The 14,664-nt window shown below is 41.4% G+C and overlaps 1 protein-coding gene across 1 annotated transcript in view; it reads left to right on the forward strand.

Moving 5' to 3' along the window:
* The window catches only part of ATXN7L1 (ataxin 7 like 1), a 14,652-nt gene extending 1,249 nt beyond the window's left edge, over positions 1 to 13,403 (forward strand). The window contains exons 2-9 of the mRNA XM_015813671.1: positions 609 to 889; positions 3,664 to 3,746; positions 4,723 to 4,979; positions 6,243 to 6,438; positions 7,610 to 7,731; positions 8,662 to 9,610; positions 10,877 to 10,951; positions 13,284 to 13,403. Of these exons, the coding sequence (XP_015669157.1) occupies positions 609 to 889; positions 3,664 to 3,746; positions 4,723 to 4,979; positions 6,243 to 6,438; positions 7,610 to 7,731; positions 8,662 to 9,610; positions 10,877 to 10,951; positions 13,284 to 13,325 (2,005 nt within the window). The 3' untranslated portion in view covers positions 13,326 to 13,403. The remainder of the gene's footprint in view (positions 1 to 608; positions 890 to 3,663; positions 3,747 to 4,722; positions 4,980 to 6,242; positions 6,439 to 7,609; positions 7,732 to 8,661; positions 9,611 to 10,876; positions 10,952 to 13,283) is intronic.
* Positions 13,404 to 14,664: the final 1,261 nt, after the last annotated feature.

The raw sequence follows: 14,664 nt of genomic DNA on the forward strand, positions 1-14,664 counted from the left end.
TTTTCACTTGTCATTTTCCACCCCTTTTTCCAATCTGTCTGCCATTTTAATATCTAGAAATGTTTCACTGAACTAACTCTGTATCTGATTATATCGCGTCGTTATACTCCTGAATTGTCCTGGAATGGTGGGAGGCGTCTGCCTGCAAAGTTGCTGCCTTCGTGTGAAATGGATATTTACACGTGTACACACACAAATAACCACACCTAAAAAATATCAGAAGTGCACAAAAGGGCCTGCCTTGCATTAGAAAAACTTATCGGAGAGCTATCATAGCTTTCTCTGTTTTTAGTCCTTGGCTACTAAATATTCTTAATTAGATTGTCATTCAGTGCTGCTTTAAACAAAGGCGATTAATGTTGCAAACTGTCTTATGAAATCAAAGATTGTTTATCTTTTTTATAAAAAAAAACAAGGTAGAGAAGAACACTGCACAGTCAACCAATTTTGAGATTTTAACTCTTTTTGTCACCTTCCTGCGTTAGTGTCACGTGTAATAGGACATTCCATGTAGAAGGAAGGCAAGGTAACTGGTATGAGTTGACCACAAGGACGGTGCAGAAAATACATCTTGAAGACTTGTTTTTTTCCCCCCTTTGGTGTTTCAGTGTTCCTGTTCCGGTAGTCAGTCTAGAGAAAATTCCTCATCTAGTGAAGGCAGATGGTGCCAATGTTAAAATGAACTCTACGGCCACTACCGCCATCACCACCACCTCCTCCGCCTCTTCCTCCACCACACCTGCTCCAGTTAAGTCTGCTTTGACATCCAAATCGGTGCCGCCGTCGCCCGAAAAGATTTTGAACGGCAAAGGAGTTATAGTCCCATCCCTAGACAAGAAGCACCAAAATGGCACTAAGAACAGTAGCAAGTCTTACAAGAGAGTCTCGGGTAAGTAGTAGCGCTGTCGCATGACTGAATGAGACGCCCTCGTTCTTCGTTAAGGACCGCCGGCTGTGGAGTGGCAAGGGATGTGCCCTCGCTGTTGTAAGGAACCGATTGCTCTCCCCACCTGCTCTTGTCCAGCTTCTCCTTAAAATATCAATAAAATGAGAGGTCAGCTCGGCTTGGACTTCCCATTTTGTGGGCAACATACAGTAGTGGCCAAAATTGTGGAAACCTTTTGGGAAAAGTGTACCGTAGAAATGCCACCTTTGGTTAAGTTTCCACCCGTTTTTCTTCTAGTTTCTTTATAACTGTAGCCTTGTTCACTTAATAATACTATTTTACATCGCTTTCTGGGTGACCAGTCAACTCTTTGCACCATGACTTTAATTTTATTAGGTTTTACAAGCTCACTAAATGAAAGAACACAAAAAAACCCAACCAATGTGATAGCGATCACATAACACCGCGACAAATGTCCTCCTCTCGGCTTCAATACATGACATCAATCACTGAATCCTACCGTGATCTGATTGGCTCATCGCCACAACAAGAAGACACCTGATTGGCTCTCTAAACACTCATGCTCATTGGCTACAATCAGAGGAAGGAAAGCTACCTGAGATCTACCTAAGCAAGTTGTGCTTCCTTTTTCTGGTTATTTGGCTATAACGTTTCACAGAATACAGTACAGATAATTGAACAGACTTTGTTGCATTACATCCTTGATTAAATTATCTTTCCATTGATATATAATTTTATGGTAGTACTCCCCCAAAAAAGTGGTGTTATTAGCCATCCATCCTCAAAAATACACTTCTCCCAAAAAGTTTCCACAATTTTGGCCACTACTGTTTTTTGGCGAAGACGAGATACAGGTAGTCCTTGGTGTACAGCCACAATGGAGCCTGAAGTTTTTGTTGCTAAGTGAGACACTTGCTAAGTGAATTTTGCTCCGTTTTACGACCTTTCCTGCCACACTTTTTAAGTGAATCACTGCAGTTACGAAATTAGAGACGTGGTTGTTAAACGAGCCTGGCTTTCCCATTGACTTTGGGAAAGAGGACCTTGCAACAGTCATAAATACGAGTCAGTTGCCAAGGGTCCAGATTTTGACACACGGTCGTCAGTGCGAAAAACGGCCGCCCGTCCCTTTTTTCAGTGCTGTTTTTTTTTTAACTTCAAACGGTCACTAAATGAAATGTCGTAAGTTGAGGACTACCTGTATAAATCCTCTAAAATCAAGAAGGTGGTTCCTTTTGTCGATGGCAACAGCGGAACCTCTGACTGCTCTCCAGTTTATCTGGACAATAAATAATGGATTTTAATAATAATAATAAAGTTGGAAGGGACCTTGGAGGTCATCTAGTCCAACCCCCTGCTTCCATTAGACGTAGGTAATCTTGCTCACTGGCTCTCCTTGGCTATAAGAGCAGTCAGTTCTTCTGCAGTGAGAAAGGCCACATCTGGATAAGGTAGGTGTCGCATTATATGTTTCATCAGTCAACGTTGCCTTTCATGTGAACCTTCGTGCTTGCCTGTACTGTAACCAAGGTTTGTTTCGTCTAGCGTCTGCCGTTATACTGACATCCCTTTGCTTGTTGCATTTTAGCTGGCCGTCATGCACTCTAGGAGTTACTAACCCTTAAAATTATGATTGCATGTTTAAAAGTGAAGGGAGAGAAAACTAAAATCCGTAACTCACTTTTTTTCCAGTGCCGTTGTAACTTTGAATGGTCACTAAATTGTAAATTGTAAATTGAGGGTTACCTGTAGTTACACACCTACACAGGCCTCTATGTTTTCTTTAAGCAATAGGGACATAGCTTGCTCTCCTCCTCTGCCCATCGCAACTGATTGTTCTGTCCCAGCCTACGTGATTCCTTGTTATGCTCACAAGGAGAAACCCCTCTTCCAAGAAACAGGCACGAACCACAGGAAAAAACCAATCCCCTTTTATTATTCACAGACCTGAGTCAATGTCCAAGGCAAACAAACACAGTTCACGGAAACTTGATCCTCAACACGAACGGCTGCCTTCGGCAACCAGCACCTCCCATACCGTCCCTTTTATAATGCAGCCAAGGCGTGGCTTCCTAATGCCTTCTCCTTTGCCTTTGGAGCTGCCCCATTGCATTCCTCTGCCCTACTCATTTCTCTTGCCTGCGCAATCGTGCATCCGGGATTTGTCCCAGCTGTTCTTCATCACTGTCCAACTCAGGCTCCCAGCACAGCTGTGTCTCAGCCTGAGCGTGAGTAGAGGGGCCAGGCTCCTCGTCCGACTGTAAGTCTTGGAACTTCTCAGAGCCTTCCTCTAACTCTGAGGACACTCCAGGTCCCTCCTCCTCCTCCTTTGATTCCTCAGACTCAGCTGCCGGGTCCCCTGGCTGGCGAGGAATCACAACACTGATCCTCACAATTTCTTGATGGCCTAATTTTTATAATCAGGTGACCTCAATTAAGTGTGGCCCCATAGAGATCTTATATATTACACACAGACCGTTCAGGAGGCAGATCTATTTGAGCCTCTCCTTTTGGTATCCTTTCAAGACTTGTTTCTTCGGAACGCTGACATTCATTTATCCTTAACGATCAGATTATCTAATGATTTCTTAGAGAGCCCTGGATTGTGTGTAGATCTGTTGCATGGTGTCTCAGTGGAAATGGGGTAGAAGGAAACCAGCCTAGCTAGAGAAAATACACTATTTCCCCACATCTCTTTTGATGCGCCGTATGTTGTCGCTTTTCCTTTAAAGAACCTATTTGTGTATTTTAAACAGAAAGAGAGTTTGACCCAAATAAGCACTGTGGAGTCTTGGACCCCGAAACAAAGAAACCGTGCACGAGGTCACTCACCTGCAAGGTAAACTTTCTTCCTGGTTCAAATATAATATAATTCCTGTGATGTTTTTGCTGAAGGCTATAGTTATTATTCTGTTGGAATATCTTTAGGTCACTGGGGCAAAGTTAAAAATTCAAATTCAAATCCCAGAATTCTAGTACAGGGCTACTTCGGAACTCATCGTTAATTGTTCTGGGAGATTTGATGAATACCAAACAGTTTTTTCCCATAAGAAATAACATTGCAATAGCACTTAGGCTTATATACTGCTTCATAGTGCTTTACAGCACTTTCTGATCAGTTTACAATGTTAGCATCTTGCCCCCCCCCCCAGCAATCTGGGTCCTCATTTGACCAACCTCGGAAGGATGGAAGGCTGAGTCAGCCTTGAGCCAGTCAGGATCGAACTCCAAGTGGTGGGCAGAGATTGCATTCTAACCATTGCACCACCAGGAAGGAGAATGAGGGAAGGGAATTATTGCGCTGAGGTAACCCAGGAGCAAATACAATACACAGTGGTTTATATTAAATGGTGGTTTATATTACACTATCTACAATATACACTAGAAACAAGATACATACACGTGGTGAAACAGCAAACTCCAATACACAGCAGTTACAGCAGTCGAACAGATGAGAAAGACTCCAGCAAAAAGCCTTCCCTTTTATACTCAGACTCTTAAAGGGATACACACAGCCGTTGAGTCATTCCTATTATTGCATCATCCACCTTACCTTACATTACATCATTACATAAGCTGTTTAGCCATTAAATTATTATCCTGACCTACTTAATGTGAAGAGTGAATGAGAGAAAGAGAAACTTTGAATTTCTCTAAGAATCGAACCTCTCCGAATTTCAAAGAGAAGCTTCGAATAACGAGAACTTTGAATTCCTCACCCTAATTATTTTAACCCCTTTATTATTTATTTATTTATTTATTTATTTATTTATTTATTTATTTATTTATTTTATTTATTTATTTATTTATTTTAGACGCATTCTCTCAACTATCGGCGAGCAGTTTTAGGGCGCAAAAAGCAGTTCGACATCCTTCTAGCTGAACACAAAGCACGGTCCCGGGACAAAGAAGTGACAAAAGAGAAGGAACACCCGCAACCCGTAAGGGAAACGCATCAAAGCCAACCCCTATCAGGACCCGATGCTCTCACAGGAGCCTCCGTGAACTCTGGGCAAGAACTTAAAGGACCATCACCTGCCAAATCTAGACAGCCTAACTCAGTATTTCCCAGGTGAGCAATACCTGGCTTTAAGCCATAAGTCCTTTGTACAGGTAGTCCTTGACTTACAACGGCTTGTTTAGTGGCCGTTCAAAGTTACAACGGCACCGAAAAAAGGGACTCGCGATTACTTTTCACAGTTACAGCCTTTGTAGCCTCCCCATGATCGCGTGATTAAAACTCAGACGATTGGCGAATACGATTCAGCGACTCGTATTTACGACGGTCGCAGTGCCCTTGGGTCACGCGATCCCCTTTTGCGACTTTCTGGCGAGCCAAGTCAATGGGGAAGCCGGATTCTCTTAACAACCTATTAGTAACTTAACAACTGCAGCGTCGTAAAACGGGGCTAGGTTCATTTAACAGCTCTCAAGTAGCAACAGAAATGTTGGGCTCGCTCGTGGTCGTAAGTCAAGGATTACGTGTATCTGAAACCAGAATTCAACAGTTGAGTTCCCAACGTTTAAAATTTTTTTTATTGATTTTCTAGTTTTACATTTAAATATTTAAAAAGCAACGTGGCGGCTGAGTTAATCGATAATTCAATCACATGCAAATATTCTTTAGTTCAAGTTTCAGACGACTACATTAAATATCTCCTCTCTTTTCCCCTTAGTGTTTACTGTCTTATGTTTAAACCAATACAATTCTTATTATATCAATTAAATAAAAATAACTTTTTTACGTTTATCAATATTTTTTAATTTATACATATCCTGGTTATTTTAACGTTCAATCTTTATAGACTTATCAATGTCCGAATTAGTTTTTCCCAATTTTTAGTTCTCCATTAATATTTAAATTTGACGTTTAATATTTATAAGTTCCAAGTTTTAAATAGCCACATTTCCCTTTATCCCCATTCATCAGAAAATCTAATGTTCAGAGCTCCCAAACGTTTAAACTAGAGTTCCATAGTAAATCAACTAAAATTGGACTTAAATGGATAACGGAACCATAGAACACAGCTAAATTTCACTACTTGTTTCAGCTTTTATAGGAAATCTTTTTACTCAAGTTTTTCTGACTTCAACCCCCGTACGTACAATTAAATTCTTGGGATATTTTTCCAGAGGTCAGTCTCCCAAGGAACTGACTGCTACTTCTTAAGCTAACACTCTTAGTGGAGTTTTTCTTTCTTTCTGGGAATAACCTGTAGAACTTTCAGCGCTGAGCTGATTGTGGTCCTGTGACTTATCTATTTATTTTTTAAATTTTTTTATCGAATTTATCTAGCCGCCCAGCTCATGGACATGATGTTTTAACCTCTCCTAGATCCTCCTCTTCAAATAGCATAAACAGCGGCACCTCTTCAAACCACACTAGCGGGAACGTACCGGAATTGCCCCTTCCGGCGATGGGAGGAGAATTGCTCTGCAGATTATCCAGCGACGAAGGAGAGCTAGAAGGATCTGAAGAAGCAGAAAAATTAGACTGCTCCTATTCGGAGCACCATCCTCGGCCGCTTGGGGTACCTTTCTCTCTCTTTTCCCCCCTTGTAATCTTTATTTATTGGCGGCATTTCTGACTGGCCGAATGTTTATAAATTGCGTTGGCGCAAAGGAGCAGGTTTTTCAATTTGGACAGAAAAAATGTGAGCGAGAAGGTCTATCAGGCGTGAAAGACCAAGTCTACATAGGACGGTCCAACTAAACTGATTTACCGCTAAAAGCTTATGCACAAGAATCGTCTTAACTAACCGCACTTGCTTGGGGTTAGATAAGGATCAACGGCATTCAAGGGAGGTTGAACTTACAGTAGTGGCCAAAATTGTGGAAACCTTTTGGGAAAAGTGCATTTGTGAGGTTGGATGGCTAATAACACCACTTTTTGGGGGGAGTAGTACCATAAAATGATATATCAATGGAAAGATAATTTAATCAAGAATGTAATGCAACCACATTTGTTCAATTATCTGTACTGTATTCTATGAAAAGTTATAGCAAAATAACCAGAAAAAGGAAGCACAACTTGCTCAGGTTGATCTCACGTAGCTTTCCTTCATCTGATTGTAGCCAATGAGCGTGAGTGTTTAGAGAGCCAATCAGGTGTCATCTTGTTTTGGCCATGAGCCAATCAGATCACAGTAGGATTCGGTTATTGATGTCCTGTATTGAAGCCGAGAGGAGGACATTTGTCAGTGTGTTATGGGATCGCTATCAAGTTGGTTGGGTTTTTTTTTGTGTTCTTTCATTTAGTGAGCTTGTAAAACGTAATAAAATTAAAGTCATGGTGCAAAGACTTGACTGGTCACCCAGAAAGCGATGTAAAATAATATCATTAAGTGAACAAGGCTACAGTTATAAAGAAATTAGAAGAAAAATGGGTGGAAATTTAACCAAAGGTGGCATTTCTACGGTACACTTTTCCCAAAAGGTTTCCACAATTTTGGCCACTACTGTAGTTTGCTTGTGGCTACGCAGGGATTCTAGGCTGATGCCTCTTTTCACTCTGCCCCCACGTTCTGCCGCTCCTTCTCCCACACTTTCCAAATCCTGTTAAAGAGGGGGAACCATGCCATTCTTTCCTACAATAATGTTACTAGCAAGGCCACAGTTTAACCAACACTTAGAATGCAAAGATGGATTAATGTGGTGATTAAAAGAGTGTGCTCTCTTTATTCCCCCCCCCCCCTTTCCTAGTTCTGTTCATTTGGAAGTCACTTGATGGGAAGAGGATACTACGTATTTGACAGGAGATGGGATCATTTTCGGCTAGCGCTAAATTCTATGGTAGAAAAACACTTAAACTCACAAATGTGGAAGTAAGTATATCTGTGTTGTCTAGATGGGTTTTTTTTGTTTTTTTGTTTTAAGGCTTATCGTTATTTATTTATCAAATTTATTTGCTGTCCAACTCGCAATTTAAATGACTGAGTGGCAGAGAAAATGCTAACTTAAACAATAGTATTCTGTGGGGGAAAAAATAGTGTGCGTAAATAAATAATGTGTAATTCTAATGCCAAAGCAAGGAGAATAGTAACATTGGTGAATGGGAATAATTTTAGTAATCATAAAAGTAATAAAATATTAGCTACATTTTGAGGAAAGCTTGCTTGCTTGTCTGTCTGTCTGTCTATCTGTATCTCTGTCCATCCATCCATCCATCCACCTACCTATCTCTGTCTGTCTGTCTGTCTATTATCCCTATCCATCCACATCCATATCTATGTATCTGCCTGCCTGCCTGCCTACCTACCTACCTACTTCTGTCTCTGTCTGTCTGTCTATTATCCCTATCCATCCACATCCATATCTATGTATCTATCTGCCTGCCTGCCTGCCTGCCTACCTACCTACCTACCTACCTACCTACCTACCTACCTCTGTCTGTCTGTCTATTATCCCTATCCATCCACATCTGTCTGTTTGTCTGCCTGCCTGCCTGCCTGCCTGCCTACCTACCTACCTACCTACCTACCTACCTACCTATCTATCTATCTATCTATTATCCCTATCCATCCACATCCATATCTATCTACCTGCCTGCCTGCCTGTCTGTCTACCTACCTACCTGTCTACCTGTCTGTCTGTCTATCCCTATCCATCCACATCTGTCTGTCTTATCTATCTCTATCCCTATTTCTTAATCCTTGTAGGAAAGCTCTTTCTGCTTCGTTAGCTAAGGATGCTGGGTAGGACTGAAGGAAAGTGTCTCTATCCCAAACGTGTGTTTCCCTCTTTCCATACTTTAGGAAAATCCCTCCCGCCGTGGATAGTCCCATGCCGTCCCCAGCAGCACATCTCAGCAGCCCCTTCCCGGCCTCCGTTCTTCAACCTTTCAGTAATCCCACCTCGGCGTACATTCCCTCCGCGCCCGTCAGCTCCAGAACCCCTCCTTCTTACGTCATGACGTCCGCCATGCTCTCCAGCACCCCTTTCGGGACGACGTCGGACACCAGTTCCATCACGTCCCACGCCACCGCCTTCCCGCACGTGGCCGCCAGTTTGAGCATTGTAGACTCCACCTTCAAGATGCCGTCTGCCCTGTCGCCTCTGCCGGCTGTCATCCCTTCCCCGTCTCACAAGCCATCCAGAACGAAAACCAGCAAGTCCTCCAAAGTCAGAGACATCTTGTGCCGCAGCGGCGACGAGTCTTCTAGTAACAGAAAGAAAAAGCTGCCATCTTCCTCCTCCTCCTCTTCCTCGTTACCTTTCCAGACTTCTTCCTCGTCTTCGTTTTCAGGGGCGCACAGGAAGAACTGTGTCTTGAACCCCAGTCCCACCCTCAATTCTTACCAGGCCGCCTCTTCCTACAACAGCCTCTCCGTGCACAACGCAAACAACGGAACAAGCCCCTTCAGTGCCAAATCCGAGCCCTCAGGACGGACTCCGCTCTCGAGTAGCGCGGCGGACTCGGTGAAACACATGAGCATCGTCGTGAGCAGTATTGACCCTTCCGGTTTGTCGGTCCCTTCCCTGGTGCACCCTTTGGCGGACCATTCCTTCGCCCCGCACAACGCCGTCTCTTCGCTACCCCTTTGTTTTGACAAATCGGAAGGGAAAAAGCGCAAGAACTCGAGCGCCAGCAGCAAAGCCTGTAAAATTACTAAAATGCCTGGAATGAATAGTGTTCATAAAAAGAACACGGCCAATCTCATTTCTCCTGTGCCAGATACGCCAAACAACGCCATCTCTCGGACGGTAAGTGGAATAGAACAGTAGAGTGGAATGGAATGGAATACATATTGGAATATAGAATAGAATAGAATAGATATTGAAATATAGAATAGAAATAGAATAGAATAGATATTGGAATATAGAATTAGAATTAGAATTAGAATAGAATAGAATAGAATAGAATAGAATAGAATAGATATTGGAATATAGAATAGAATTAGAATAGAATAGAATAGAATAGAATAGAATAGAATAGATATTGGAGAATAGAATAGAATAGATATTGGAGAATAGAATAGAATAGATATTGGAGAATAGAATAGAATAGAATAGAATAGAATAGAATAGAATAGAATAGAATAGAATAGAATAGAATAGAATAGATATTGGAATATAGAATAGAATTAGAATAGAATTAGAATAGAATTAGAATAGAATAGAATTAGAATAGAATAGAATAGAATAATTGGAAGGGACCATGGAGGTCTTCTAGTCCAACCCACTGCTCAATCAGGAGCCCCTGTCAGACAAGTGACTGTCTAGCCTCTTCTTAAAAACCCCCAGTGATGAAGCACCCACGATTTCTGGAGGCAACTTCTGTTCCACTGGTTAATCGTCCTCATTGTCAGGAAGTTTCTCCTTAATTCCAGGTTGCTTCTCTCTTTGATCAGTTTCCAACCATTGTTCCTCGTCCTTCCCTCTGGGGCTTTGGAGAATAGCTTGACTCCTTCTTCTTTGTGGCAACCCCTGAGATACTGGAATGCTGCTATCATGTGTCGTCCCCCCCCATTTCTTCTTTTCTTTAGACCAGCCAAACCCAAGTCCTACAGCCGTTCTTCATATGTTTTAGTCTCCAGGCCTTTGATCCTCTTAATTGCTCTTCTCTGATTTTTTTCCCAAACTTTCAACCTCTTTTTTGTGATATGGCAACCAAAATTGGCTGCAGTATTCCAGGTGTGGTCTTACTAAAGTTTTATAAAGCAGTACTAATACTTTGTGTGATCTTAGAAGAAGTCAGTCTTCGGGGTTTGAACTCCAACGAGATCCTTTTGAGGTTTCCAGAAATTCCAGGAAAACTCAGCACGATCCATTTTAGGACTGAAACATCCTATGACAGCATTTTTTTTTGTATCTTAGAATAGATTGCTGGAAATAAGCCACCCTTTAATATTTTTAAGAATAATTGGTTTTTTTTAAAAAAAAAAAAAAAACACCTGAAAACTCTGTTCCAATGAAATGCAGAAACTAGTGGAAATAAAGGCCTTTTTTTGTTTGTTTGTCGCTTTGCAGATTGGAAAAAACAGTGGTATAGCTCTGTCCCAGTCCAGTCCTTCAAGTACATCAAATCTAATGCACAACAAACAAGTGAGTTTGTGTTGTTGTTGTGTTTTTAAATTATATTTAAGTCATAATGTGCATCGCTTAATTGCTGTATTATGGTTAACAAAGGTGGTTTATCTTAGCAAGTCCATGACTTTTATTATGTTTATTTATTTAAAAGATTTGTACAGCTGTCCGCTTTTAAACACAGCTCCGGGCCGCTGGCTATAAAAACCATAAAAACAGAAACTGAAAAACTTTTAACTGAACATTATTATTCAGGATGCTGGTTTAAATCTTTAAGCTTTAAAGCAGGCTCCAGTACGGTCATAACCCGAGGACTATCTGTGTAATAATGTCCTTTTCCAAACAAACTCACATCCTTACCCATTTGTACAAAGTCCTAGTCCAGGGGTAGGCAACCTTGGCTCTTTTATGACTCATGGACTTCAACTCCCAGAATTCCTGAGCCAGCATGGCTCAGCTTGGAAACCCTTTCCCTTTCCCCTCAGCATGGCTGGCTCAGGAATTCTGGGAGTTGAAGTCCACGAGTCATAAAAGGGCCAAGGTTGCCTACCCCTGTCCTAGATGTATATTTAACCATGCATTTTTGGAAAGATGAGGCTTATGTACTTTCCCCCCCAGCTTTTGGACTAAAACATTTAGTGTAACCATTAAGTATTCTTTAAAGCAGTGGTTCTCAACCTGTGGGTCGGGACCCCATTTGGGGTCGATCGACCATTTCACTGGGGTTGCCAAGCAAGGCTGCCCGCCATTTTTTTGTCCGCCATTTTTTTTGTCCGCCATTTTTTTTTCCCTTTTCCGGCGGGTGCCTTACCTCCCTTGGGCTGGGCCAGCTGGTGGTCGGCCTGCTCCGTCTCTGCCGCTTGCCAGCTACGCCTCGGCCGGTGCAGGGGGCGGAACCACGCATGTGCGGCGCTCCCGGGCAGGGAAAGTCCTCGACTTACGACCGGTTGGGTAGTCCTCGACTTACAACCGGTTTAGTCCTCGACTTACGACCGGTTTAGTCCTCAACTTACGACCGGTTTAGTCCTCAACTTACGACCGGTTGGGGTCGCGGCATTAAAAAGGTTGAGAACCACTGCTTTAAAGACTTAAGTCATTTTAGGGAACAATTATAAAACGCTGGTTCTGTGACAAAGATACACATTCCCAGCAATTGTTAGAAACCTTGAATAATTGCCATCCACCCAACCTTCACTTTATCTAGAATTTGGTGCATAATCTGCCTTTGCACACCTATGAGCAACCTGTAATGAACCACAATCGCAAAGAAATGTCCCTTCCAAGTTTATGAATCCTTGGCTGGTTCTTTTTGTGAATGCCTTGAAATTAAAAAATGATGGGAAGAGCAATTATATCCGATTACTATGTGCAGCGCTGGTTAATTGTTCTAACTCAAGATATTTCTCCTTAGTTCTAGGTTGGTTTGGTTAGTTTCCATCCGTTTTTTCTTGTTCTGCCTTCCGGTGCTTTGGAGAATAGCTTGACTCCCTCTTCTTTATGGCAGCCCCTGAGATACTAGGAGACTGCTATCATGTCCCCCCTCGTCCTTTTCTTCATTAAACTAGACACGCCCAATTCCAGCATCCGTTCCTTATATGTTTCAGCCTCCAGTCCCCTAATCATCTTTGTTGCTCTTCTCTGCACTCTTTCTAGAGTCTCAACATCTCTTTTACATCGTGGTGACCAAAACTGGACGCCGTATTCCAAGTGTGGCCTTACCAAGGTGTTGTAAAGTGGTATTAACAACACTTCACGTGATCTTGATTCTATCCCTCTGTTCATGCAGCCTAGCACTGTGTTGGCTTTTTTTGGTTTCCTAAAGAAAAGCAGAATTGAGATGTGCTAAAAGCATACAGGCAGTCCTTGACTTAGGACCCCAATTGAGCCCCAGATTTTTTGTGGCTAAAGGAAACATTTGTTTAAATGAGCTTTGCCCCGTTTTACGACCTTTATAGCCACAGTTGCAAAGTGATTCACTGCAGTTGGTTAAGTCAGCAACACGATTGTTAAGTGAAACTGGCTTCCCCCCCCATCGGCTTTGCTTCTTGGAACGTTGCAAAAGGAGATCACGTGACTCCCCGGGACGCTGCGACCGTCATATATATGAGTCAGTTGCCAAGTGTTTTAATTTTGATCACATGTTCATGGAGATGCTGCAATGTTCATAAGAGTGAAAAAGAGTAATAAGACAGTTATTTCAGCACCGTTGTAGCTTTGAACGGCCGCTAAATGAACTGGCGAGGACTAGCGGTATCTTTAGACTGCTGGATTTTATGTTTTTGTGTTTTTTTTTTAAAATTGTCATAATCCCCGTTGTCATTTAAGACGAACTGTTGATTTTCTCTTTCAGAAAACATTAAATCGGCCTGGGCGGATAAGGACTCTTCCATGATAAGGAGAACAAACCATCTCTATATTTTTTGCAGCCCTTCTCCAAGCCAGCTTATTGGGTTTCTTGTGTCCTGCAGATTTTTTTTTCGTAATTTTGTATTAAAATCTCTCCTTTTTTTTCCTCCATAAAATTGTAGTCATGGCTTACTTTAATTTCTTACATGTGTTGGCCTCTGATCTGTGCAATCGGGCTTGATTTTAATTAATGCCTTTAGAAGGAAATTGTTGCGTTTTCTCCTCTTTTTTTTTAGTTTCTCGCCACAACGGGAGCAGTGGACATTTCGAAGTAATACCACGTGTGATAAAAAGGATAGATTGAGCAAAGCTATTGTTTCAAATTTGCAGTAACTTCTGTATGAATTATTGTCCTCGGGATGAAAAGAAAGTGTCCATTAATTTTGCTGACTTACGCATCCAGTGTCAGTGTTCTAGATCCTTTCAACACACTGAAGGGTTAATGCATCTGGCTATTATTGCCAATATTAATAGGAATATTGTGTGACCATGTCCTCATACTTAGGTGAAGGGGCCAAGAGAAGGATTGCTGTCCTTTGCAAAAACAGAAGTCGGACATACTGAATTTGCATCAGTTAAATTGCACTGACAATGTTTTTACAGGAATTACTGATTTTTTTAAAACGAAAGTAGATCTTTTGTAATCAGGAAACCAATTCTACTAAGGTACTACAAAATTACTACGAAGGAATTAACTTTTATTTCTACAGAATTAAAAGTGCACTTATACGCAGGTTTATTTACATCTTGGGGAGAAATGAAAATGAATGCAAATAGTTTATTAGCTTCTTCCCTTTTCAAGTAAAGGCTTAGGGCAGATTTTAAAACATAGAAAAATGTTGAACCAACGGTAAACAAGGCTAGGCCTCTTGGGGGAAATTAGAAAATATTCTCAAAAATAATTTTTATAATGTTATTGTAATTTATGTTTTCTTATACTTGGAAAGTGACAAGAGAAGTTTCATGAGCGATGTGAAACTTAAGAAAATATGGTTGTATTTTTCATGTATTTTGAGTTGCGTTTTATTGTACATTCTTCAGATTGAAAAACAAAATGTACATATCTTTATTTTTGCACAATTTTTTGGTCTTTGGTTGTAGGAACAGAGCCTTGTTTTTTAAAAACTAATTTATTTTGTGTTGTATAGCTGCAGGAGTTATCAAATTTCAGTAGCAGAACAACGCTCCAATGATCGAACTGCTGTTCTATATTTTTGAGGGGGGAAAAACGTACGACGATTATGAATTTGGCTGCTGAAGGAACAATTTAATAACGTCAAGACTTCCTTAGCTTAACATGCATCTATTATGTAGAAAGCTGGATA

Source organism: Protobothrops mucrosquamatus, unplaced genomic scaffold (genome assembly GCF_001527695.2).
Source record: "Protobothrops mucrosquamatus isolate PMUCROS unplaced genomic scaffold, P.Mucros_1.0 scaffold_70, whole genome shotgun sequence".
Classification (NCBI taxonomy): Eukaryota; Metazoa; Chordata; class Lepidosauria; order Squamata; family Viperidae; genus Protobothrops; species Protobothrops mucrosquamatus.